Genomic DNA, 23,958 nt, shown 5'->3' with positions numbered 1-23,958 from the left:
TTAGGGCAAAAATTTTCAACATTAGATGCACAGCCATAATCAACTCTCCTTCTACATAACTCATCATGTGTAACTAATTCCGTTTCATCACTCATGTCAGTAATAATTACACTTCTCCCTTCTTCAAGCTCACTTTTATTTTCACTAATCTTGAGCACTTCACCTACATTAACTTTAGTATTATCATCTAAAATACTCTCAAGCCCCGTATCACCATTGCCATCTTTGTTAGTGTTCTCTGTCCCCCGAAGCAATTTGCCCTCTTCTTCAACTTGAAAAGTATCTACAACAGACTCGTGTATTTCACTTTCCCGGTCTAATTTTTTATCTTCAGCAATTTTTAAATCAACACCAGGGAAGATGACTGAACTATCTTCAGACATGCTATTGGAATCCTCAACTTTGCAGCCATCTTCAAGTCTACTGGGTAGTGGGTCACTTACACTTACATCATCACAGCTTAAATTCTCCATAGATCTACCAATGTCTGAACTGTTATCTTCATTCACTGAAGAATGGGATGCATCACGTAACTCCTCCTCCTCCCCTAATTCAGGCTCATTTCTCTGAAATACTTCAGTGACTTTGGTGTTATTACAATCAAGAGAGCCGAGAGAAAAACCATCTCCACTCAACATCTTCCCCAAGTACAGAGAATCAGTGACTGTGGTAGGATTATCACAATTTTTTGATGAAACTGAGCCACTATGTATTTTACAATCGACTGTTCCATCAAAAGCCACACAGACACTCTCCACGTTACTGGCAGCATCACAAGATACGTCTTTAAGGTCACTATCTTCAAAAACTTGACAACTTGGCATAGATGGGGCTGTCTTATGAAGTAAATTTGCTGGTATAAGGCTATCACCCTTTGAATTTGAATTTGTATTGAGCTGATCATCACAACCAGAAATTTGCTGCTGAATATGAAAAGTTCTACCAGAGGCTTCACAACTTATCAGAGAACTTACGCCATCTCTGCTTGACGAGTTTTCTACCTTAACATCAGGACCTTTGGCATTATTAGGATGACTAGCTTGTCCTTCATCAAAAGTGATACCATTTTTCTCTCTTCCTTCGTCAATATGGGCAGTTTCTCTCTCTTCTCCTCCATTAAAATCAGTACTATTTCTCGCTCTCTGCAATATCTTTTGGGAAATGGCATCTCCATTGGAACACCACTCAAAGAGGCACTGTCAACAGCCTGACTAGTTTCAGGTATTTGACAATCACTTTTAAGCTTATTATTTGTAGGGTTCTGCTGAAGACTGTCATCTAATGATATGTTATCTTTTATTGATATATTTTGTTTAGAAATTTCCTTGTCACCTCCAACGCTCTGAACAGCTTTTAACATGTTTGAGCTGGAGGGCAATTCCACAGAGGGAAGTCTTTCTACTTGTGGCTGACCAAGGTGTTGGTAGACGCAAGAGTCGTCATTACATCGACCTAGCAAATCATATGGACACAGCTCATTCATTTCATCAAGCTTCTTTCTCCTGTTTTGCAAAAAAAAAAAAAAAAGAAAAAGAAAAACATAACAGAGCTGGATAGTCAAAATACACACTTATATAGCTTAGGCCTCTTACCATTAAACACCGAGTCACATTAAAAAAAATGTATTTTTTCAATACAAACCCTCCACTCATATTTAGCCAATGTTTGTGGTAAAGTATTCAAAATGTACTAACAACCACTTTCATTTTACCATGAACAAAATAACATGGAGAAAATGTACACTCAAACCTGACAAGGTACTTAAAAAGAGCGACATTATGACCCAAAACCAGTATGAATCACAACAAACTAGACCAACACCTGATCCACTTAGACTATATTCGATGACGATTCAAGTACAACTGCCATATTTTTTGACAATGAAAATTAAGCATAAAATTTTCTGTATGAAAAGCAAAACACTCAGTTTTATCAAGATTCCAGACAGAAATAGAATCATATCTATCACAAAACTGTACAGTTGGAAAAGGTGAAATTTTTACCCATTACCATCAAAAAAAAAAAAAAGGGGGGGGGGTCAAAACCGACTGCACTAGGGCCAAAAAATGCATTATCAACACCAGCTCATCCTTCTAATCATGCACAAGAACCACATGAGAACCCCAACTCCACATCGAGTACAACAGGAACTGAAGACACAGCACATCTGCACACACCAGCATGGCAGAGGATCGCCCAAACAAAACTGAACATCATCCCATAACATTATTAAAACTACCTCTTGTCTGTTCCCTGTCCATTCAGGCCTAATACCACTATTACAACTTGGTACACACACAGGTATTCTATAATTAAAAGCAAAAGAAATTTACTAGCTGGTGGGACATTTAATAACGGCACTCTCAAGATCCACAACATACTTTGAACAGGATGAGAGTACGATTAGGTTTGTGTAGTTCAGTGAAGGTGGGGAATTCTCAGTTTGTATCCATCAGAATGACTTGAAAACACCAGTACTTCACCCAAACTGGAACACCAAAACAAATATTTTGCTGGTTCAGACCAAACATAACTAGAAGAAATTTATTACCTTCCACAAATCTAAAGCTTTTAAAGGAATTAACTTTACACTATTCACAAAAGCAGACACTATACCTTCAATCGAGATGTATTTTACTAATACCACGGAATCAGAAACACTGGGTTTCGTAAGGAGAAAAAGGTTTAAAAAACAATTCTCAAAATCTACCAAGGAATGATCTACAAGAGTAAACAAAGATGGCTACCAAGGAATAATCCACAAAAGTAAACAGATAGAAACAACAAAGCATCTGAAAAATCAATTTTGTAACTTTAAACACACTGAGTAAGGAAAGTGTCAAAGGTACAAAAGAATATCCAAATAGAAAAAAAAAAGAGGCTCTATATTGTTTTTGCAACAATACCAATTTTAAAAAAGGTTCATTAATATCTCAAAAGTCAGCAATCATCATTCTGAAACTTTTTTTTCATAAGACTTTATTTTATGTGTAAATACAAACAGATGTGTTCTGCTAGAACTTTAGTCCAATTGCAGAAAATTTTTTAACAAAATGATATTCACACCACCTTAGTAATAAAGATTGGTACAGTAATAAAGAACAAGAAAAATGAAAAAGAACAGGTCTCACCCTGCAATAACAGAGGATCTCTCTTCTGCTTCCTTAGGTCCCAAAACTCTCTCTACTCTGTCTGTCTTGCTCATAACTTCTGCAGGAGGCAGTTGTGGTTGCTTGGGATCCATTCCTTCTTTGTTTTTCAACTTCTTTTGACCCGGTCCAATGTTTGAGGCCGCCTTACGTTTCACCGCACTGACCGGTGAGGCAGCAAGCTTGGGGAAGGCCTGAGAAGAGCTTACATCCTGCAAAGAGGTTTGAATGGTAGTTTTATGTTTACCTATAGGAATACCCGTTACACCTGCAGCACCTTTTCCTTTCCCCTGTAGTTTGGTTGACGTTGCTGTGGCCGCTTGCAGCTTAGCTTTGCTTTTGTTGCACACATCACGCATCTGTTGCCTCAGTGCACTCAAGCTGTTTGCTAATGTCTGCTTGCTTTTGGAAAAGTCAAAGATTCTTGGTAGCGAGCCATCAATGCCTTTTACCTGCAAAATAGATAGGATCTTTAAATAAAAAAAAAAAAAAAAAAACTGGATTACCTTGTTCCAAATGACCTCACTAAACATTCTTACAACTACAATATCAAACTTAAGAAGCACTAATGACTGTATTAATCACATCTAATAATACTCAGACAATAAATAAAAATCTTTAATGAACAACTGTATCTTTCATAACCCCTAATATTGTGTAGATTAAAATAGTTTCAACATGGTTGAGTAAAATTCACTTTACAGTTAAGATCTTCTCCAATCCTGAGTAGCTTATGATAATTGAAGAACAAAGAAAGGGTGCAATTCATATCTTTTATCTTAAGTTCAAGCACTCAGGAGACAAAATCACCTGGAGCAACACTACTCACCTCCTTTCCAAGTGCTTCCCCCCTGGCCTCCAACTCTTTGATGTCCTTGCAGTCTTCGGTCATCTGATACTGAAGCTTCCTAATTTTCTCCATCTTATTCCTTAGATTCTTAGACTGTGTCTGTAAATTTCAACTTTTTCAAATTTCAAGACAAGTACATTCAATTTCTTGACACAAAAATAGTAATGAAACTGAAAACTCTTCCCAAACAAGAAAGATATTAAAAATGAAGAAGAAAACCACAATTAGATGACTTTTCCATATTAGCTATCAGAAGAGTTCTGTTGCTCAGAACTGAAGGTTAAGTGTGATCACAAAGTAATACACTATCACACCCTTTTTGGGTACTAAAGCCACACACATTGATGAACGAGGAAGGAATTTTAAGTATTTTAAGTATTTTTAATTAACTTTTATTTTCCCTAACATACAAACCTCAGTCTTTACATATGGATGGATAACTTTTGGCGGAGCTGGAAAGTCCGGCCGTTAAACTTTTGCGAGGTGGTTATGATAACAGTTACCTATGGTAGGGGCAGAAGTACAGCCCACCCAACCGGTATGCATTCAATCTCTTCAGTTGAATTTTGGCCACACTCTCGACAAGATGTGCTTTCTTTTGGTCCTGCTGTTCAGCCTTTTTTCCTCTTGTATATTTTACGCTTGTAATTTGAAATATTGATTTGGATATATTGAAACATTTGTGTACTTTGATATATTACAACATGTCAGTCAATATGTTTCAATACCTGTGTTTCTTACATCATGTTTCTATTTTACCTACATTTATTTACTATACTGACATATGGTTTCCTTGTTTAATTCTGCCATTAAAAGCTGAAAATACTCCCACAGACATAAGGAAAATTCTGCCATTAAAAGCTGAAAATGCTCCCACAGACATAAGGAAAATTCTGCCATTAAAAGCTGAAAATACTCCCACAGACATAAGGAAAATTCTGCCATTAAAAGCTGAAAATGCTCCCACAGACAATCTAATTTACACTGGTATTTTATGAGCACAATTAACCTTATTCTGAATTCTGTCCAAAAACAATATTTGATTTTTATGCGTTCTGAATGATATTCAGTAATATGAACCTAATACCAAATGACTGAATCTGGGTATACTAAAAAAAAAAAAAAAATATTTTTATGCCTTTTGAATAATATTCAGTAATATGAGCCTAATACCAAATGATTCAATCTGGTCATAACCATCCAAACAAAAAACCATTAAGTAGCAAATAATGATAAATATCAAACTGACAAAAAATCATCATAAGCTGTCACATGCATTACAAAAACAAGAATACAAAACTACAAAAACAAAAATAACCGTACCTCAAACTGTGTTTCCATCGCTGTAAGCTGAGACCGAAGCTTGACAATTCTATCTTTTGTGGACTTCCTTTTGTTTTCTTCTTCAGCTGCTTGCTGAACTAATAATGTCAGCTGCAGTATGACCTCATTTGTATGAATCCTATCAAGGGGAAAAAATTAGCATATGAACACGACTTCAAAAAAAAATTGCAATCTGGACAACACCAAAATGCAAACTACAAAGTCAATAAAGAAAACTTTTAAATGTAAATTTTGACACTCTACAGTAAGAAATACTTAATGTTAGCTATATGTGGACTTGTGAAAATAAAGTAGCACCAACATGGTCTTCATTGGAATTTATCTTTGAGTGTAGAGCATCAATAACAAATGAATACTACGCATTACAGCTCTGTACAGTAATATTTACATATAAATAAAACAAATTTTTAAAACACTCACAAGGCCATGCTGTACTTTTTATTTCTGGTTTGATGAAAGGTACCATAAAATTAAATGTCCCTAAAATGCAGTTCAAAGCAGTTGACCTACAACCTGGTAATATTCGCACACTCCCAAGTTTATTGTTATTACTCACTGGCAATCTAATTTTAATTCATCAGCTATTAAGTAATCAATAGCTCCATAAGAAAAGAACAAATACTTGAAAAACTGACAAGAAATCTCTTGCAAAAAAACGTAACAAAAACTAAACATAAAAAAGATTGTATAAATTACCTTTTCCCTACATATTCCTTCTTTAAGTTATTCCACATCAACTTTTGCTTTTCTAGATCAATAGTTTTCTTTGCGTTTAGTACAGACTTTTTGTTGGATTTCACAAACAAAGGTTCTTGTTTACCAGTTTCTGGGCCATTTACTTTGGGTGAGCCAGCCTTCTTTATAACTGAACTTTCACCGCCAGCCTTATTTATAACTGAACTTCCTGTGGTGATACTCCCATGTTTTAAAGCCTTGGGCACATTTCCCTGAATGACTGGTTCTTGACAAACAACTTTTTCACCAGACTCCTTATTGCTACTTTTATCATTTCCATCTACTGGAGCATCATTTTTAGAAGCAAGTTTCTCTTGCGTCTTCAAAGTTTTAACTGCTAGGGTAGAGGAACTATTAGTCTCCAAAGACCTCTTTCTTGTATTCACCAGTTTTGTTTCACTTTTGGATTCTACATAGTCATTATTCTCAACTGACCCCTTACTTTTATTACCTTGAGAATCCTCAGATTCAACTTTATCACTGCTACATTCCTTCACTGGCTTTTCAACATTTTTCTTCTGAGGTAACTTTTTTGAAATGCTTTTCAACACCATCAGCCTTAACGCTTCCTCATCATCTTCATCTTCGCTAACGTGTGTAGATCTGTCACTGACAGAATGGTTGAGTTCTTCCCCTGAAACTGCAGTCGATTTTTCATTCGGCTCTACTGTAGTATTTGATAGCTGGACTTGAATCACACCCTTCTGCTGCATGCTGACTACCCTTTCTTTGCATGAAGAGTCATTGGTGGCATTTTTTGAAGTCTCTGCAACACTTGGGCTTCTCTCACAGACAACATAACTGTCTTGCAACTGACTAGATAAGCTCAGATGACTGCTACTGTTATGACTATCTGAAGCAACTTCACCTTCCTTCAACTTTTTACTTCCTGTTGCCTTCAATTGCTGCTGTCGTTCAAGCTGTAACCTTTCTTTCTCTATTAACTGTTTCTTTAGCCTATGGTACTCCTCCTGTTTTGTTCGACTTAAGTGGCGCACAGCCTGTGGATGACAAAATCACAGTGGTAAATCATAGTGGTGAAAACCTATCAATCAAGAGTTTTTCCCACAAACCTGAAATATGAAGTACAAGGATGGAACATGTCCCTTAATTTTTTGAAGTACAATAATGCAATGACCACCAGAAAATAATGAGTGAACAGGTAAAACGATTGGCCGAACCATGAGCAAACTAAAAATGGAACCCCTTAATTAACTGGAAAAACATCACACGTTTCAACAAATTCTCAAGAAGCACCATTACTAATAAACAGCGATTTCCTTACAGCAGGAGTCGATGTTGGTCCTGACGAACCGCTAGCCACAACCTCTAATCTTGATTTGCTCCTCGCTGTATCCCCTGACGTCTTAGCCCTCATGCATTTCAGAAGAGAGTCCAAGTTCGAAATGAAGGAAGTCTCTCTACTGACAACCCCACTGCTGCTTGTACCTGGAGAATCGTTTGTCTTGCTGCATCCCGCTTTTGCTTCAGGCTCTTCCTCTTCCTCCTCCTCTTCAGACGAAGTCTCTCCCACATTGATGATGACTGGCTTGATGGGAGGAAACTTGATTTTGGGAATATCTTTTCTTAAATTCAAATCATACGGCAGAGTGAAATCGTAACGGCTGTGCTTTGGATCCAAGCCACACCCACCAATGTCAGAGAGGTGACGAGAATCTAACTTGTGTGTGTGCGTAGGGCTGCCCTCTTTGACAACAGCAGTACGTTGTAATGCGCGTTCCTTCGAGATAACACATATCCTGAGACGGGTCTGATTTTTGGAGAAGATTCTGCAGAGGATGGAAAACTACAGGGGGAGGAGTTTTCATACTGGTCTAATTTCTTCCCAATGCTTTCCACCAGAGGAGCATTATTCTTCGTGGGGATATGTTCCGCTCGGGATGTAGAACCAGCCCCAAGTTTAGCACTCTTGATTTTCTCTTCCTTCTGCATTTTTTTCTTAGAGAGATCAATGAGAAGCTGGGCTCGCAAAAGATCCTCATCTTCCTCCTCTGGATGAGAAGAATTCGATTTTACATTGACGTCATCTTGAATGTTATCAACAAGCGTGGCCTTGATCTGGTTAATAAGCAGCTTTTCTTTCGCTAATTTCTGTTTCTGCTTTGCCAATTTCTTCCACCTCTTCTTTCTTCTCTTTTTAGCCGCAGCTCGACTACTTTTAACTTGATCAGCAAGAAGCATGTTCAACTTACTATCTGTATTTACTTTTATTAATGTTCTCCCATTGTTTGTAATCTTGATATTTTGTGAATTCTTTTCCGCGTTATTACCCTGGTTGGCTAACTTCTTTGAGGGCGACTTGAGAAGATTAACCTCTAACAAATTCCTCTCTCGATTTGCACAAGAAATCTGACCTTGTGAAGAGTGATTCTGAAGCACAGCATTCATAAAAGCTTGGTATTTATGGGCAGCTTGGTCTTTCAAGGATGACTCCTGACTAAAACAATCTACATCAGCTTCTTCATTGCCACTTTTCACATTTTCCTTGCCAGCAGATGATTTCGGAAGGTTTAAAAGGTTGCTTGTTAAATCAGATTCAATCTCCGTGTTCGCGTCGTGGCAAAATACAGATGTCCCTCCCCCTTCAGGATCATTTGCTTGGCCGTCTAAACAATCATATGACCCTACATCAGACTCGTGCTGCACACTGTGGCTCCAGGGGACACTTCCCTGGTGCATGCCATCATACATACCCGCCTGCTCTGAAGAGTTGCATGGGGTAGACTGCATGGACTGAAGATACATATTCTGGTCATAGCACCAACTGTTTATGTTGTTAATGTCATTATCAGGTTGATCTGGGGGTGGAGGAGGCGGCATCATATATGCCCACTCCACAGGTATCTGAAAATTATGTTGCTGTCCATCTCTGTTTGCATTTTCCTCAGTCCGTCCACTTAGGATGTCGTCGTCCAGGGCGATATCCTCCCCTACTTCCTGCAGCACGTCATCAACGTCCTCAAAGTTGTCCTCTTCCGGAGAGCTGTCACAAATCTCCATGTCAATTATATCTTGGTTACTGTCAGAGAGATCTTTAGCATTTTCTTTGAGATCTTGCACTGCTTTACTTGCAGCGTTCTCCTTTCCACAAGTTTCTCTCTGGGTTTCTCTCCATTCCACAAATTCTCCCGCTGCATCCCTCTTGAAAATACGCTCAAGCAGAGTCCCTTCTAGGGACGTGGGAGAACATGGCTTGCCGTTAACTATCGGATATTCAGAATCAGATACAGTACAACTATTCAGGGTATCACTGTCTTTAGCCTCAAGACTCGCTATCTGAGAAGCTACGTGACCATCTTTTCGAACATCACTCAAGATTTTCAAAGATGATTTCAGGGCAATTAACCTAAGCTGCAACTCATCTTCATCTTCATCATCTAGACCCACTGTTATCATATCCTTCAGTACTTTACTAGTTTCTCCCTCCTCCTCCTCATCATCATCAACATTTATGACAGGGTGATCAACAGATTCAGACTTCCCTGCCAATGATCCCGTACTGTCTTTGGCACTGTCTCTTGAGGTGGGTAATCCTGATCTGTTGGTAACTTTCAGCTTCCCTTTTTTGGTTTTTCTTAAAAGCATCTCCCCTAAGCTACCAGGAGGCGGCAATGCATTCTTATCTCCTAGTGTTAAATCTATTTCCTCTTTTCCTTCCAAAAAATTGTGATTGTCTTTCCTTGATGATGAAGAGGTGGATTCCTTCCTCTTCACACTCTTCCCTTTCAGAACCTTCTCTTTAATTCTGCTTTTACTTCTATCATTAGCAGGCTTTGTAGATGTCCTCAGATTTCGACTTGGAGGACGGACAGATCTCTCCGACAATCTGCTGGGCTTGGAGTGTTTCATACGACCGTATATAGGAGGAGACTGCCTAGTGACCTCTTTTCTATGAGGCGGACTATGCGGTCTGGTCAATTTTCTTGAACTGGAATGGTCCTTTTCAGACACAGAAGCACTAAGTTCCGAGGATCTCTTCGCTTTACCCTCGCGCTTGTGATAGTTTTCTTCAAAGTAACTTTGGAAATGTGAATGTGAAACCCCAGCGGACTGACCTTGCCGTCTTTCCACTTGGCTGACTTGCTTGTTCTCTTTTCCTTAAAAAGAATAAAACATATTCAAAGATATAGGATATACTGGGAGAAATGGTAGAAAAATGGTATTTTCATAATAAAACTAAGTTTCATATATAATTAACATGTAATTACATGGCTATGCTTTCTACTCACGCGGCAGTTAAAAATTTGTAGTTCACGGTAGCGATTCATTTATTGATAGTGTGGGTAACTACCCCTCCCTCTATCGGGGAACAATAGGTACAAGGTAACAGTGATAGTCACTTCTTTTGCACTAAACGTCCATTACAGGGGAGGAGGAGGGATCTGATCTTGTAATTACTTGGTAAGTATATATGAAACTTATACTATGAAAATACCATTTTCATATATGTAACTTCCCAAGTAATTACACAGCTGAGTCCCACATTGACAGGTGGTGGGATAAACGGACATACTCAGTTCCAAAAACAATCAGATACGAGGATGAATTTGCAACACAAAAATTATTGCCTTGGTCTGTGCTCGTCTTGACCTGTAGCGACTTAGCGGAATAGCTGTGGTAAGTCCCTACTTTTGAGAGGGAGCTTTAGAAAGAAGCAGCCTTCTGAACACCCATAAAGCCACAGAGAAAAAACTGACCTTGCCCTAGCAGCAGTACCAAAATACAATACTGTAGACCAAATAAAATAGTTACCCACACCTACAACAACAAAAATTAAAAACCAACATACCATTACCACAGACTGGCGGGCACTCCAGGTACAAGTACCCCCGGGCTCCCCAAAAGAACTCGACACCCAAAAAATTAAAGGTAAAGAAGTTACAAATAGGAAGGGTTGTTTTCCCTATGCTTCCTCCCGACACCGAGCCAGCCACAGACAACGGGCCTAAGGTATTGCAATTTTCACACATGATTTCAATTTCTTTATAATAGTGTGCAGCAAAAACGGAATTGCATTTCTAGCACGTCGACTGGAAGATAGCCGATAGCGACATACTATGCCTAAAGGCATATGAAGTGGTGACAGCCCTAGTATCGTACGCTGCCACCTTAAAAGGAAGGCAGGACATCATCTTCTATTTGAGAGCGCACCTCAATGTTAAGAATTCTAAGAAAAAATTACAGCGCATTCTTAGACATGGGTTTCAATGCGTTCTTGACAGAACACCAGAAGTTACTGGCAGGGCCTCTGATTCTCTTCATCCTGTCTCAGTAATACCTCAGTGCCCTCACTGGGCAAAGGACCCTTCCCTCCTCCTCTGGTCCTAGAATGTCCACGTTGTTTTTAATAGAGAACAAGCATGGCAAAGGATTAGACAGGGACTCGTTCTTACCTACGAAGCCAAGCACGAAGGTGCAGACAGTATGTCCCTTAAAGAAGCCAACGCACTTGTCTATAGCCTGCAATTCACTTACTCTCTTGACATGGCCAAGGCTACTAAAAAAAAAAAAAAAACAGTCTTTTGTCATTTTCTTGAGTGAAATGGTACGGAAAGGCTCAAAGGCAGGACCCATTAACCCTTAAACGCCGAGCCTCTATTTACAAAAATGTCTCCCGTATGCCGGCGGCATTTGGGAGTTAGCGCCTGCGGAAAAAAGTTTTTTCAAAAAATCACAGCACGCTTAGTTTTTAAGATTAAGAGTTCATTTTTGGCTCCTTTTTTTGTCATTGCCTGAAGTTTAGTATGAAACCATCAGAAATGAAAAAAAATATTATCATATATAAATATTGAAATATATGACAGCGCAAAAAAAATTTTTCATATATAATTTTATACAAATCGTGCTGTGAGCAAAACGGTTAAAGCTAACGGGTTATCTTTTTTTCTTTGTATTGTACACTAAATTGCGATGATTTTGGTATATAATAAATTGTAAAACGATCAAAGCAATAGAGAAAATATTATCACAAAATGATGCATGAATTCGTAATGCGCGGACATAAAAATTTTTTTTTAGCTTACAATTGCGTTTTTTTACCATTTCGGTCGAGTCAAAGTTGACCGAAGGTTGAAATTTTGGCAGTTATCGTGGTTTATATGAAAATATTTCCAAACTGATAAAAGCTACAACCATGGGTTGTATTTTGCTGTATTTTACATGAAATTGCACACATTTTCATATATAAAACTTTATGTAACGGCTAATATAAAACAGTGCAAAAATTACGACAAAATGACGAAAGAATTTCTGAAATTTTCGGCCGAGTTACCGCGCGGGCGTAAGGAAAAAGTTTTTTCAAAAATTCACCATAAATTGAAATATTGTGCTAGAGACTTCCAATTTGTACCTTCATTTTGCAATTTGTTGCAAAATGAAGGTACATGATTGAATACAGTATTACTAGAATGTAAGAGTTTTAGCTTACAATTGCATTTTTCGACCATTTTGGTCGAGTCAAAGTTGACCGAAGGTTGAAATTTTTTGTAGTCGACGTACGGTACGTCCACTTGGCACCCAACAGACAATTTTAGTCGACGTATGATACGTCCAGTAGGCGTTTAAGGGTTAACTATTTAAGCACAACATCCAGGTTCCATGACATGGAGTCGTCCATCACCTGTTTAGTAGTCTCAAAAGACTTAATCAGATCCGTCAGGTCTTTATTAGAGGCCAAGTCCACTCCTCTATGCTTGAAGACTGATCCCAGCATAGACCTGCAGCCCATAGTTGATGGAGTGTCCCTTGGAAGTCCTGAGAAAAAGAAGAAAGTCCATTATTTGGGTTACATTGGTTTTAGATGAGATATTATTGCTGCTCCACCACCTGCAGAAGATAAGACCACTTGGCCTGGTAAAATTGACTGGTAGACTTACGTCTATACCTAGAAATATCTTCCGCAGCTTGCCTTGAAAGACCCTTCACTCTGACAAGACTTCAGATAGTCTGAAGCCTGTCAGAGCTAGAGCGGATAGTCCTTGACGGAACTTCCAAGGATGAGGCTGTTTGAGAAGATGTGGACTTTGAGGCAGTAACCTTGGAAAGTCCACAAGAAGCTTTAGAAGGTCCGGAAACCATTCTTTGAGAGGCCAACAGGGTGCTATCAGGGTCACTGATACGCTGCTGTGATTCTTGAACTTGTTGAGAACCTCCCCCTCACCATGCTGAAAGGGGGGAAGGCGTAGAGGTCCAGGTTTGACCAGTCTATCAGCATGGCATCAGTTGCTCATTTTGGTGAACAAAATAGAGGAAGATGGTAATTCTTCGATGTGGTGAACAGGTCCACTGTCGGGCTGCCCACAACTTCCAGAGACTGTCGCAAGGTCCACTCTGTTGGGAGGACTTGACCTCGTCGATTTAGCCCGTTTGCCAAGACGTTCATCTTTCCCTGGATGAATCTGATGGAAAGTCTGACCTGACTTTGGTCTGCCCAAATGAGCAGCTCCTTCACTAACTGACAAAGGGAGAACGACTGGGTTCCGCCACGATTCCTGACATAGGAGAGAGCTACTGTGTCTGAATGTACCACCATGGTTCTGTTCGCTACTGCTATCACAAAATGCTTCAGGCCGAGATGAATGGCAGTTAACTCCTTGGTGTTTATATGTAGCTTCCTTTGCTCCCGAGACCAAGTGCCAGAAGCTTCCAGTGTCTCTAGTAAAGCTCCCCAACCCTGGTCTGAGGCATCTGTATAAAAGGAGAGGTCAGGGCTCAGCAGTTGCAGAGACTTTCCCTCAAAGTCTTCCCTGGACATTCACCACCAGAGGTCCTCCTTTCTCTCTTTCATAACTGGGAATGTCACTGGGTCTGGTTGCTTTCTTCTGTTCCACCTTGCTTGTAGAAAGAACTGAAGGGGCCTCATATGAAGTCTTCCTAGCTTCACAAACTGTTCTATGGATGAGAGGGTTCCCAGCAGACTCATCCATAAATTCGCAGGGGAGGGAAAAGCCCAAAAACTCAGAGTTGATCCTCATCCCTAAATAGAGAAGTATGAGTTCCTTGACAAGAAGGAGGGTAGTCAGTAGATCCTTCATGCATTGCTCCTGCGACTGGAAGCAGAGGAGCCAGTCATCTAGGTATAGGCTTATGTTGACACCTAGGAGAAGTGAGGCAGTGGAGAGCCCGAAACTGGAAGACTCTGCCCCCAAAGACGAATGTCAGATATTTCCTGAACTCCGGATGTATCGAAATGTAGAAATACTCGTCCTGTATATTGAGTGTTATCATCCAGTCGCCTTGCTGGATGGAGGATACTGACTGATTTGTCTCCATTTTGAACCTCGTCTTCTACATAGAAGTTCAAAGCTCTTACATCGAAGACATGTCTCCAGCCCCCCAATGACTTGGGGACCACGAACAAGTGGTTGCAGAACCCTCTTGAAGTCCAGTCCTCCACTACCTCTATGGCCCTTTTCCTTAGGAGGGAGGACACTTCCTCCATGAGAGCTATGAACTTCTTGGAGCCCTCCAAGTACGCTGTCAAATGGCGAATTCACGAGAGGAGGGTACTCATTAGACAGTCAAGGTTCTCAAACCTTGACCGTCCAAGGCTCGCACCTATGGCACTCCACCTCTTCCACGAGAGAGAGAGAGTATAGCTCCCATGGGCGCACAAAGGATAGAGGAGTTACTCTTGGAAGAGGTCATGGCTGAAGTCCTCTTGATGGACTTAGCGTAGAAACGCACCTTTGAGCGGGGTCCCAAAAACCTGTGTCTGCCTCCCCAACAGGGATGCTGCTGCAGAGGAGACAGATTTGACAGGAAAGGCAAAAAGATTCATGGGGCACTTCGATGATTGTGCAAATAGGTCTTGCATTGATTTCTCTGCAAATCAGTGGCAATCTCCTAACTGCTGATGAAGGAACAAATACTGCTTGTCCAAGGGGGAGTACAAAAAGCACAGACTTCTGGACAGACATCCCTCCTTTCGTGGTGAAGGAGCACCACAACTCCCTCTTTTTCAAAACTCCCGTGGCGAAAAGACCCGCTACTTCAGAGGAGCCATCCCTCACTGCCTTATCCACACAGGATAACAAGCCCAGCCAATCAGCTGACAAGTCGGTTGCTAAAATGTCGTGATCTTCGATTTTCCTAGTGAGCCCTCCTATCGACCAGTCCCGAAAGCTAAACACTTCCAGTACTTTAAACAAGTAATTCATGAGGTGGTGAAACTCCAATGAAGCGAAGAAAACCTTAGCCGAAGAGAATGCCAAACGTCGAGCAGCGTCTGTAAAAACCTGAGAAGTCACCTTTGGAAGAAGCAGCACCTCCCAAGGATGGAGCTTCTCCAGTTGATTAGGTGAGATATCTCCTGGGCATCAGTCTTGCAGGGGGAAAAGCAAAGCTGCCATCCCTTGCTCCCTCTTAACAGACAACTAATCCTCTATCTCCTTGAGCACCTTTCTTGCAGACAAAGAGACAGCCATCGGCGGTGGGCGCAAACTAGAATCCGCTTGGTTTCTCATCAGAAATGTGGGAGCAGGCAACACTGGACCCACTGGGTGGAAGTGAGAGGGAAGCATACACTGTAGGAGGGTGGTCTTGAACTACTACTTCCTCTGCAGAAAAAACAAGAGACAACATAAGGTCTTGACAAGGCTTATGCGAAGAGGAAGCCTTATTAAGTGGGCCCAGTACATCTCCAACTGCTTCTTAATGAGTGAAAGAAGGCTCTTCAGGCACAAGAGTAGGTGAAGAAGATGTAGGCAGGCATTCCGTAGACGTCGGGCAGTCAGTTGGCGCTGAGCTGGCTCGAGGCGGACGCTCTGGAGTTCGAGACAGGCACTTTGGAGTACGAGACGGGCACTCAAAGACTGAGAGGCGCTCTGGTGAACAATCTGGCCGCTCATGTGGGCGCCCAGAAGTAAAGCATTTCTTAGAAGGCGCTTAGGAGCAGAGTAATGAAGTCCTGCATGAGAATGCTCGGGTGAGTGGTGAACAGGGCTGCGCCAGGTACTGCAATCTGGTTGCGGGCTAGCAGAAAGGTCTCTAGCACCTTTGGTGAAATGGGAAAGGTCTCTCTACAATGACGTCTCTTCAAGGAGCGAGATTCTCCCGGGAAGCGCCAAAAATGCCTCTTATTCGCACTGGAGTCACCATCGGAGTCAGACGATAGCTGGTGGGCGCTCAATGTGACGCCTTTCCAACAGCTGTCAGACCCGCAAAGCACTGAATCGGATGAGAGGGCAACTGCCTGTGGGCAAACCCTGCTAACCTCCTTTGGACCTCTGGTATGTCTATCCCAGGGTTAGGGGAGTGTGTCGGACAGCCACCCCCTCCACTAGCACTGACACTGGCATTTGCACTGGCACTTGTTTAATACTTTGCTCTTCGTCCATAAGGGCCTTAACCGATTCACCAAACTTTAACACCGTATTAACTACGAGATTTTATTTACAATCAAACTTATTCTCGAGGCTAGTTACGGCATTGGGTTCGGAAGCATGGGAGCCAGGGATAGGAGTTGATGGAGAATTATTAGGAGGACTAAGGATGGGGGATAAAACAAGGGCAGGAGAAGAAAGAATGTTACGGTCAGTGAGTTGAATATCAGTGAGAGGTTCTACACTCTGAGCTCTACTTTCAGCTCTAACAGCCCCCTTCCTCTTCCTATCTCTATCTAATTTATCCAAATGAGACCTAAGAACTTCTATTTCTTCTCATCTGATCCAACACATTCAGGGCAAGTGAGATCTATTGAACATTCTTGTCCTATACATTTTGCACAGGTCGTATGACTATCATAGGTTACTTTGGTCACTCAGGTCTTGCAACCCTCCCTGCCATATCTAATACTTGATGAACTGGAAGCGAACATCACAAAAAAAAAAAAAAAAAAAAAGCAGAAAAATCACTAGGCTAAGCTGAAAGGCTACCAAAACAATCAGTACTTCACCAAATCCTTGGGAGAAGCAAAAAACCTCAAATTCAACCACCAAAACATTCAATGTTTGATATCGATGCCGGCAGAAAAGAAGTGACTATCACCGTTACGTTGTACCTATTGTTCCCCGATAGAGGGCAGGGTAGTTACCTACACTGTATAAAAACAAATTGCTACCGGAACTTCAAATTTCTAACTGACGCACGAGTAGAAGGTATAGCTATGTAATTACTTGGTAAGTTACATATATGAAATGATGTTATGCACACTTAAAAATTTTAAATTGTTAAACAAAATGCTTGTTTTTAACTACAAAAGAGCACTGGCTCAAGACAGAAAATTTACCCAAATAGGAATAACTTTATAACAAGAAATATCAAGAGAAAAAAAAATTGTTTGCTTACACACTAAAACTGGTAAATGGCACTTAAATACATAAACCTCACACATAAGAACAAGTACGTTACATTCGTAATATGCAAAACGAAAACACGAAAACTAACCTCTACTTTTTGGTGGGCTTAACACAAGTACATCACTACTGCCACAGCTGCTGGTGCTGCAGGAGCAAGAGCACGTAGAACCAGACGACTCCGCGCTGTCGGAACTACTGCTCGGCGACCGCTGTTTGCTGCGCTTCTCTTTTTCCGAAGACGCCTTCAACTTGTGCCTAGACGGGTGCTTGCTCAGAGTTTTGCTGCTCCTCCTCTGCTTACGGGTCAGATCCCTGTAGGAGGTCTTTTTCCGTGCGCAAGAACCCCTTCTGGCCGATTCTTGAGCATCGCAGTAATTTGTGTAATGCTCCATGACCCCACGTGCCCAGTTGTCCTCATTCTTTTTGGGGCTTGTAAATATTGCGGTTCGGCCAAGGTCGTCATAGATGACAACTTCTGATGGCTTCACAACTCTTTCTATGGTAATTTCTGAAGAGTATAAAATAAAGGTCCCTTCAGTAAAGTGGAAACATATACAACCGTAGCTTCAAATTGCATCCGAAGATTTAACATCAATAATGACGTAAAGAAAAATTCTTTAAAATTTCCACAAAGCTTACAAATCAAAACCTCTTCTCGCCCTTCTGATGCCTGATTAAATAAATTCATAATCACACAAACCATTGCCTTGCATGGTAATTTTTAAATATCCAGTGAATGACAATTTACTTATACATCTACAGCCAAATTTTGCAGATAAAACTACTGTAGAGGGACTGTGCACCTAGGAGACAAACTCTCCAAACTAGAAAAGTTATGTAACAATTGCAAGGATGTTTTCTAAACATTTAAGCCTTCTTTTATAAGTAGGGCTTAACAGCCCAAATACAAAGGTCAAAGCTCATGACCAGAAATCAAAACTAGGATAACAAACAAAGGATAAATAAAAAGCTTATTAAACACTAGTATCCTGAACCAGTAGGTAATGTCTCAACAGTGCCAAGTGCCTACCTAATGTATTCAGGCATGCCATAATATGACTTCAAGCAACACAAGAATACCATTACACCCTCCACCAACAAGAATCATGGTACTGAAAGCAGAAGCAAATGGATAACAAGACAGAGGAAACTGGAAACCGTTTTCACCACACTGAAATTGATGGAAAGATGAGAATCAATTCCAAACAAGCAAATGGATAAGCTACTGTACACATTTGTCACTTCCATTTCTCCTATCCCTGAAAGTGCTGACATTTTTGAAAGTGAACAGAGTAACCTAAATTACTGCTCGATTCCCACCTGAAGAAACGTGCAAAGCAGAATGAAACATGTTCCTAGAGCTGGTGTCTTCTAAGGTGATAAAACTGTTTCTCTCTAAAGAATATGGTAAAACATGAAGAATAAATAGTTTTTAATACTGTAACTCAGGGTAAAAAGAGTTAACGGTTTAACATACAGTGATTTTATCAAGCACTTCAAGATTTCCTTTTACCTGACTGGGGAAAGAAAAAGTGCACCAAAATTAATAATATATATATTGTAACTACGGGAAGCTTCTAACGGTCTCCAGTGAAGTCAGGAAGCCTGCAACTTTTTGGTTATGTACTGGACCTTTTTTTTAACAGATTCAGGTTTGCCAGTTTAGTGGAAACTTATCACTGCTCCATAAGGATATTCCAAGTCTCACTAGTTAAAAATAACTATGGCCTAAGTCTCTTAAGCAAAATGGGAATCATCAGAGGGCATTTATACTATATTTCCTTATACTGTAAAAGTAATGTTAAACCTTATCTTAAATATAGTGAATCAGACCAAAAATTTTAAGCCCATTTCTTCCCAATAGCTAAAAACTCTTAAAACATTACAAACAGTGGCTGGAAATTTTTGTTAAGTATACCTAAATTCCAAAGAGCAAATGTCATGCTCATCATTAAGGTAAAAAACACTACAAAAGAGCCACTGCCATTTTATAGCTCATCATTAGGGTAACAAACACTACCAAAAAAGCCATTGCCGTTTTATAGCAAGGCATCGTAAGGCAAGTAAAATCTGAAGATTAGCCTGAGAAATTACAATACAGTGCTCCCCCACTTTTTTGCAGGGATAGGTTCCAGAACCCACCACGGATATGCAAAATCCCCTCTAAAAATGCTTATAACTGCCAAACGCCCTGTACCCCTTAAACAAAAATGCTTATAACTGCACATTTTAACAGGTCACTACCTAATTTAATATGAAAAAAGTGAAGTAGCGTTAATTTTAGATATATGCTCCACAGAAAATTTCGCAAATTAGTGAAATTTCCCACGTAAATGTGAAAGATATGTTCCACAAAAATCTGCGACAAAGTAAAGCGCAAAAAAGTGGTTCCACTATACAGCATGACATTCTTGCTCCATCTTTGGTAGATTTTTCATTTATCAGTAAACTATGGTAATGAGGACTGAAGAAAATACAGACTATGGTACCTGGTTGTAATTCAGCAAGTGTTCACCCCTACAACGCATTCAAGTTGTTTCAATTTATTTTGTACGTACAGTAAAAAGATGGAGAACAACATTAATAAAAATGAAGTAATGCAAATATTTTGAAAAAATAAAACAAGAATAACTTGACAGTTTCAAATTTACTATACAGTAAACCCCCGTATTCGCGGGGATGCGTACCGCAGCCCCCCCCCAGAATAAGAAAAATCCACGAGTACTTAAAACCCCTCTAAAAACACTTAGAACTGCCTATTTTGAGTTTAAACACATGAAATACCCTCTAAAAATGCTTATATCAGAGTATTTTAACAGTTTTATCACAAAAAGTGAAGCCAGTCATGAAAATGATATGAAAATATAGTAATTAGTGAATATTTCTCCATGAAAAATACCGCGAATGGGCAAATTTTCTGCAAATAACGGGTAGATACGTTCCACAGAGAAATCCGCGAATACGTGAGTCCGCGAATCGTGAGAATGCAAATACAGGGTTTATTGTACTGTATTGTACATTATATAGTTAGAAGTGAGCAAACTGCAGTACTGTACAAGTAGCCTATTAGCAAATCCAATTTAGTTAAGAAAAATATTACTTCTTAATAAGAATTTCTTTATGGCATTAGTTAATAAAGAAGAAATAAATGAATAAAATAAAAAAAAAATGGCATGTCATGTAGTGAGCTCATTAAGCGACATCATGGACTAGCTGAGGGTGTTCACTTTTATCATACACTTGACACCTGGATCATAACCTGAGAGCACTTCCCTACTACATGGTGTAGCTTCAATCAAATGGTCAAATTCTACTTTAATACTTAGCCAGCAAGTTTAAATAAGACAGCATGACACTACCCCTTGGGAATTCATTCAATTTGTTATGTTCTCACTTTATTCAAGGCTTCTAACTTTTAAATGTCTTTGGCAGACCCTCAAAGGGGTTGTTATAGTACATTCGTCTATTCCTGTGATTACAAGGTTTTGTACAGTATAATTATTCATAATGAACACACATTCAAGTATGTCTTCAGGGGAATTTAAATTTCCTATGTGGAAATTACCTATTTTCAATATTTCTATTTACCTGACCAGTTATCTGTTCAGCAATGATTAAAATTTTCCTCTTTTTCCTAATTATATTAGCCAATGTAATTACCTATATAACCCAGTTAACATAAGTTATAGCCTATGTTTAATAAAGCCTACTGTAAGATAACCGGTGGTATCAATACCCAAGCACCTACCTAATTTAGCAATAAGGTGAAAACTTGGCATACCAAGATGAATAGTGGGACTACCATAACTGATGCTAAATATACACACCATTTACAAAAAGGAAATAGACCAGTTTAATTACATTACAGTCTAGAAACACCACGCTTTGAAGGGACCCACATTTAAATGTCCTCTGTGGGAACGGAAAAAGTTCTATTTATAAAAATTTGGCTATAGAGCCATGCACCTCGGCACTTCCAGCCATTCAGTGCTTAACCCTTTCCAATCCTCCTCTGGGCCCAGCCAGATAGCTCCTCCGGTCCAGATCGGTCAGTGACGGTAGAGCTTAAAGATGTTTAGAACTACAGAGGTATTTGTAAAAACAAGTGTGCTTTTTCTTGCCGTCATCTTAGTTTAACCAGACCACTGAGCTGATTAACAGCTCTCCTAGGGATGGCCCGAAGGATCAGATTTATTTTACGTGGATAAGAACCAATTGGTTCCCTAGCAATGGGACCTACAGCTTATTGTGTAATCCGAACCACATTATAGCGAGAAATGAATTTCTATCACCAGAAATAAATTCCTCTTATTCTTCATTGGCCAGCTGGAGATTCGAACTCACGGCCAGCAGAGTGCTAGCTGAGAATGGAACCCACTCGCCCAACGAGGAACTCTTCTTCGTATGAATCTTATATGGTTGAAAGGCTGATAAAATGCACTTATCTTTCCATACACATATTATAATCAGATAATTCTTTGTTCAATGAAATCTGTAAGGACAGCGACACAAATTTATTGGAAGAAAAAATTTTCAGCGTGATTTTTTGTTACCACACCACGATTCAGCAAAATTCTTCCTCTATTATTTTAATGATCTTTTATTATAAATGAGACACTTGAATATAATTAAAAATCTTTTACAAATAATATAAGAAAAGGCAATTTTCTTTGTACAATTTTAACTCACTATACAAGGTGCAGATTTCAAAGCTGATATGATACTTAGTTTTACGACTATCAGTAATGTTATTCATATTTCAATCTTGATTAAATTTTCTACTGTTTATAAAAACATCAGTCTGTTATCAAAATGTATTAGTATTCCTCAGTCTGGTTTTTTACCCAGCAAATGACAATTGGACTCCATCCGCATGACATACTTTATGACAATATGCACAACAAATACCATATATATACTTTTCTTATGAATACCATCACGGAGCACAGTAAATGCATTTGTTATCTTTTGTTTTTCTTCTCAGAGCGCAAATCCTTACAGCTTCACTATTATCGACATCTTTGCATAGAAATATCCATTATACGCTAAAATTTGGCCCTGATCATTTGCTTTGTTTGCTGCTTGCGATTCTGAAATCAGGCAAACAAAGAAGCCTTGCCACTCATCTATATAGAGCAATTACTTCGCTTTCATGAGTTATACTAAAGTGGTTTAAAAGTACTTATTGAATATCATATAGATTTACTTTTGTATATCGTATTTCGTATAAAAAAAGTAAAAAATTACAAGAGAACAATACAATTTATATTTCATAGAAAAGTGGCTGGCAACGAAGGCCCATACCTGAGAAGATTGTCTGGGGTAGGGAAATCATGAGGTCCAGAACGACCTTGACCCATGTGTCCAAACAGAAAGTAGGCAGCAAAACCTTGACCACGCCTGATCCTTTTTTCTACTCCTTTTCATGGGGTGTGTGTGTGTGTGTGTGTGTGTGTGTGTGTGTATGTGCGTGTGGGAGAAAATAAATTTTCGATCTCTGTACATAGGCTAAGCACTTTGGTATAGGCAGCATGATAAAAACACAATAGGTATGGAATCGAGGGCACAAGTGTGTATGAGAATGACCGCTACCATGAGCAAAGGCCAGGAAGAGGTTGCTGAACAAAGCCAGATCCCAGACTAACCTCCTACCAAGGTCACCAGAGCATTCAGTTTACTTAATTAGTCTTATTGGGGGAATCTGTGGGTAAATTTATATGAAAATGTAGAATGTTCAATTAGAGAATCCATAGAAAACTATGCTTATATCCACAGAAGGAATAACCTGGTCTAAACGGAGCAGGAAGTGATTGTACTGAAGGCACTGTATATGTGCCTATAGGGTCCGCAGACTCCTTTTTCACTTGGCAAGCTATACGTCCCGCAGGATTGGAAAGGGTTAAGACAGTGAAAAGAGGGAGCTGGGGTGGATGGAAAGCAAGATGGAAGAAAGGAACTGGGAATGGAAGTAAAGTAAAAGGGTAAATAGTGGGTTAAGCAAGGGCCAAAGGGACACTGCAAATAAACTTTAGTAACGCAAAAAGCGTCACACGTGAAGTGCACTGACAGCACTTAAGCTAACTCCCTTCAGGGAAACGTTAAAAGTACTCAGCGGGTGCTAGAGTTTAACTGCAGTTGCTTGCAAACTGACTACCTACAAATATGCACAGAAATATGATGTAAAACTCACTTCGTAGGCTAGGCTACTCGGCAACTCAATTTTGAAATATTCGTATACTTTGTATAAAAATACTGTAATACCCACTGAGGAAATGAGCATTTTGGGCCATGTTGGATCTGATTAACTATGATCTTGCCAACAAGCTAGGCTTTCATCCAAGGCTCTTCCAGGTTAAAGTTAACCTTGCAAATAATCTACCGTAAGCTGCCACCTGTTATGGAGTTTTATGCCTACCATAACCTAACTGTAGCCTACCAGCCTCAAGAAACATCATTATGTTACAGACAGTAGGTTAAATTCCTTACCTATCTCATGAATGGCAAGTAGAGACAGGTAGACGTGAGAAATCCGTAAGTGAAAACGGGCCAAACCTAACCTTTC

The 23,958-nt window shown here is 39.7% G+C and overlaps 1 protein-coding gene across 1 annotated transcript in view; it reads right to left on the bottom strand.

The window, feature by feature from the left end:
* Positions 1–148: 148 nt before the first annotated feature.
* Positions 149–23,958, bottom strand: part of LOC136826762 (golgin subfamily A member 4-like) — a 25,536-nt gene continuing 1,726 nt past the window's right edge. Inside the window, 8 exon segments of the mRNA XM_067084180.1 lie at positions 149–1,502; positions 3,132–3,601; positions 3,979–4,098; positions 5,323–5,461; positions 6,040–7,079; positions 7,364–7,837; positions 7,840–10,196; positions 17,485–17,904. Of these exon segments, the coding sequence (XP_066940281.1) occupies positions 998–1,502; positions 3,132–3,601; positions 3,979–4,098; positions 5,323–5,461; positions 6,040–7,079; positions 7,364–7,837; positions 7,840–10,196; positions 17,485–17,904 (5,525 nt within the window). The 3' untranslated portion in view covers positions 149–997.

Source organism: Macrobrachium rosenbergii, chromosome 41 (assembly GCF_040412425.1).
Source record: "Macrobrachium rosenbergii isolate ZJJX-2024 chromosome 41, ASM4041242v1, whole genome shotgun sequence".
Classification (NCBI taxonomy): domain Eukaryota; kingdom Metazoa; phylum Arthropoda; class Malacostraca; order Decapoda; family Palaemonidae; genus Macrobrachium; species Macrobrachium rosenbergii.
Note: the sequence above shows the minus strand (reverse complement) of the source record. Positions and strands in the feature narration are given on the sequence as shown.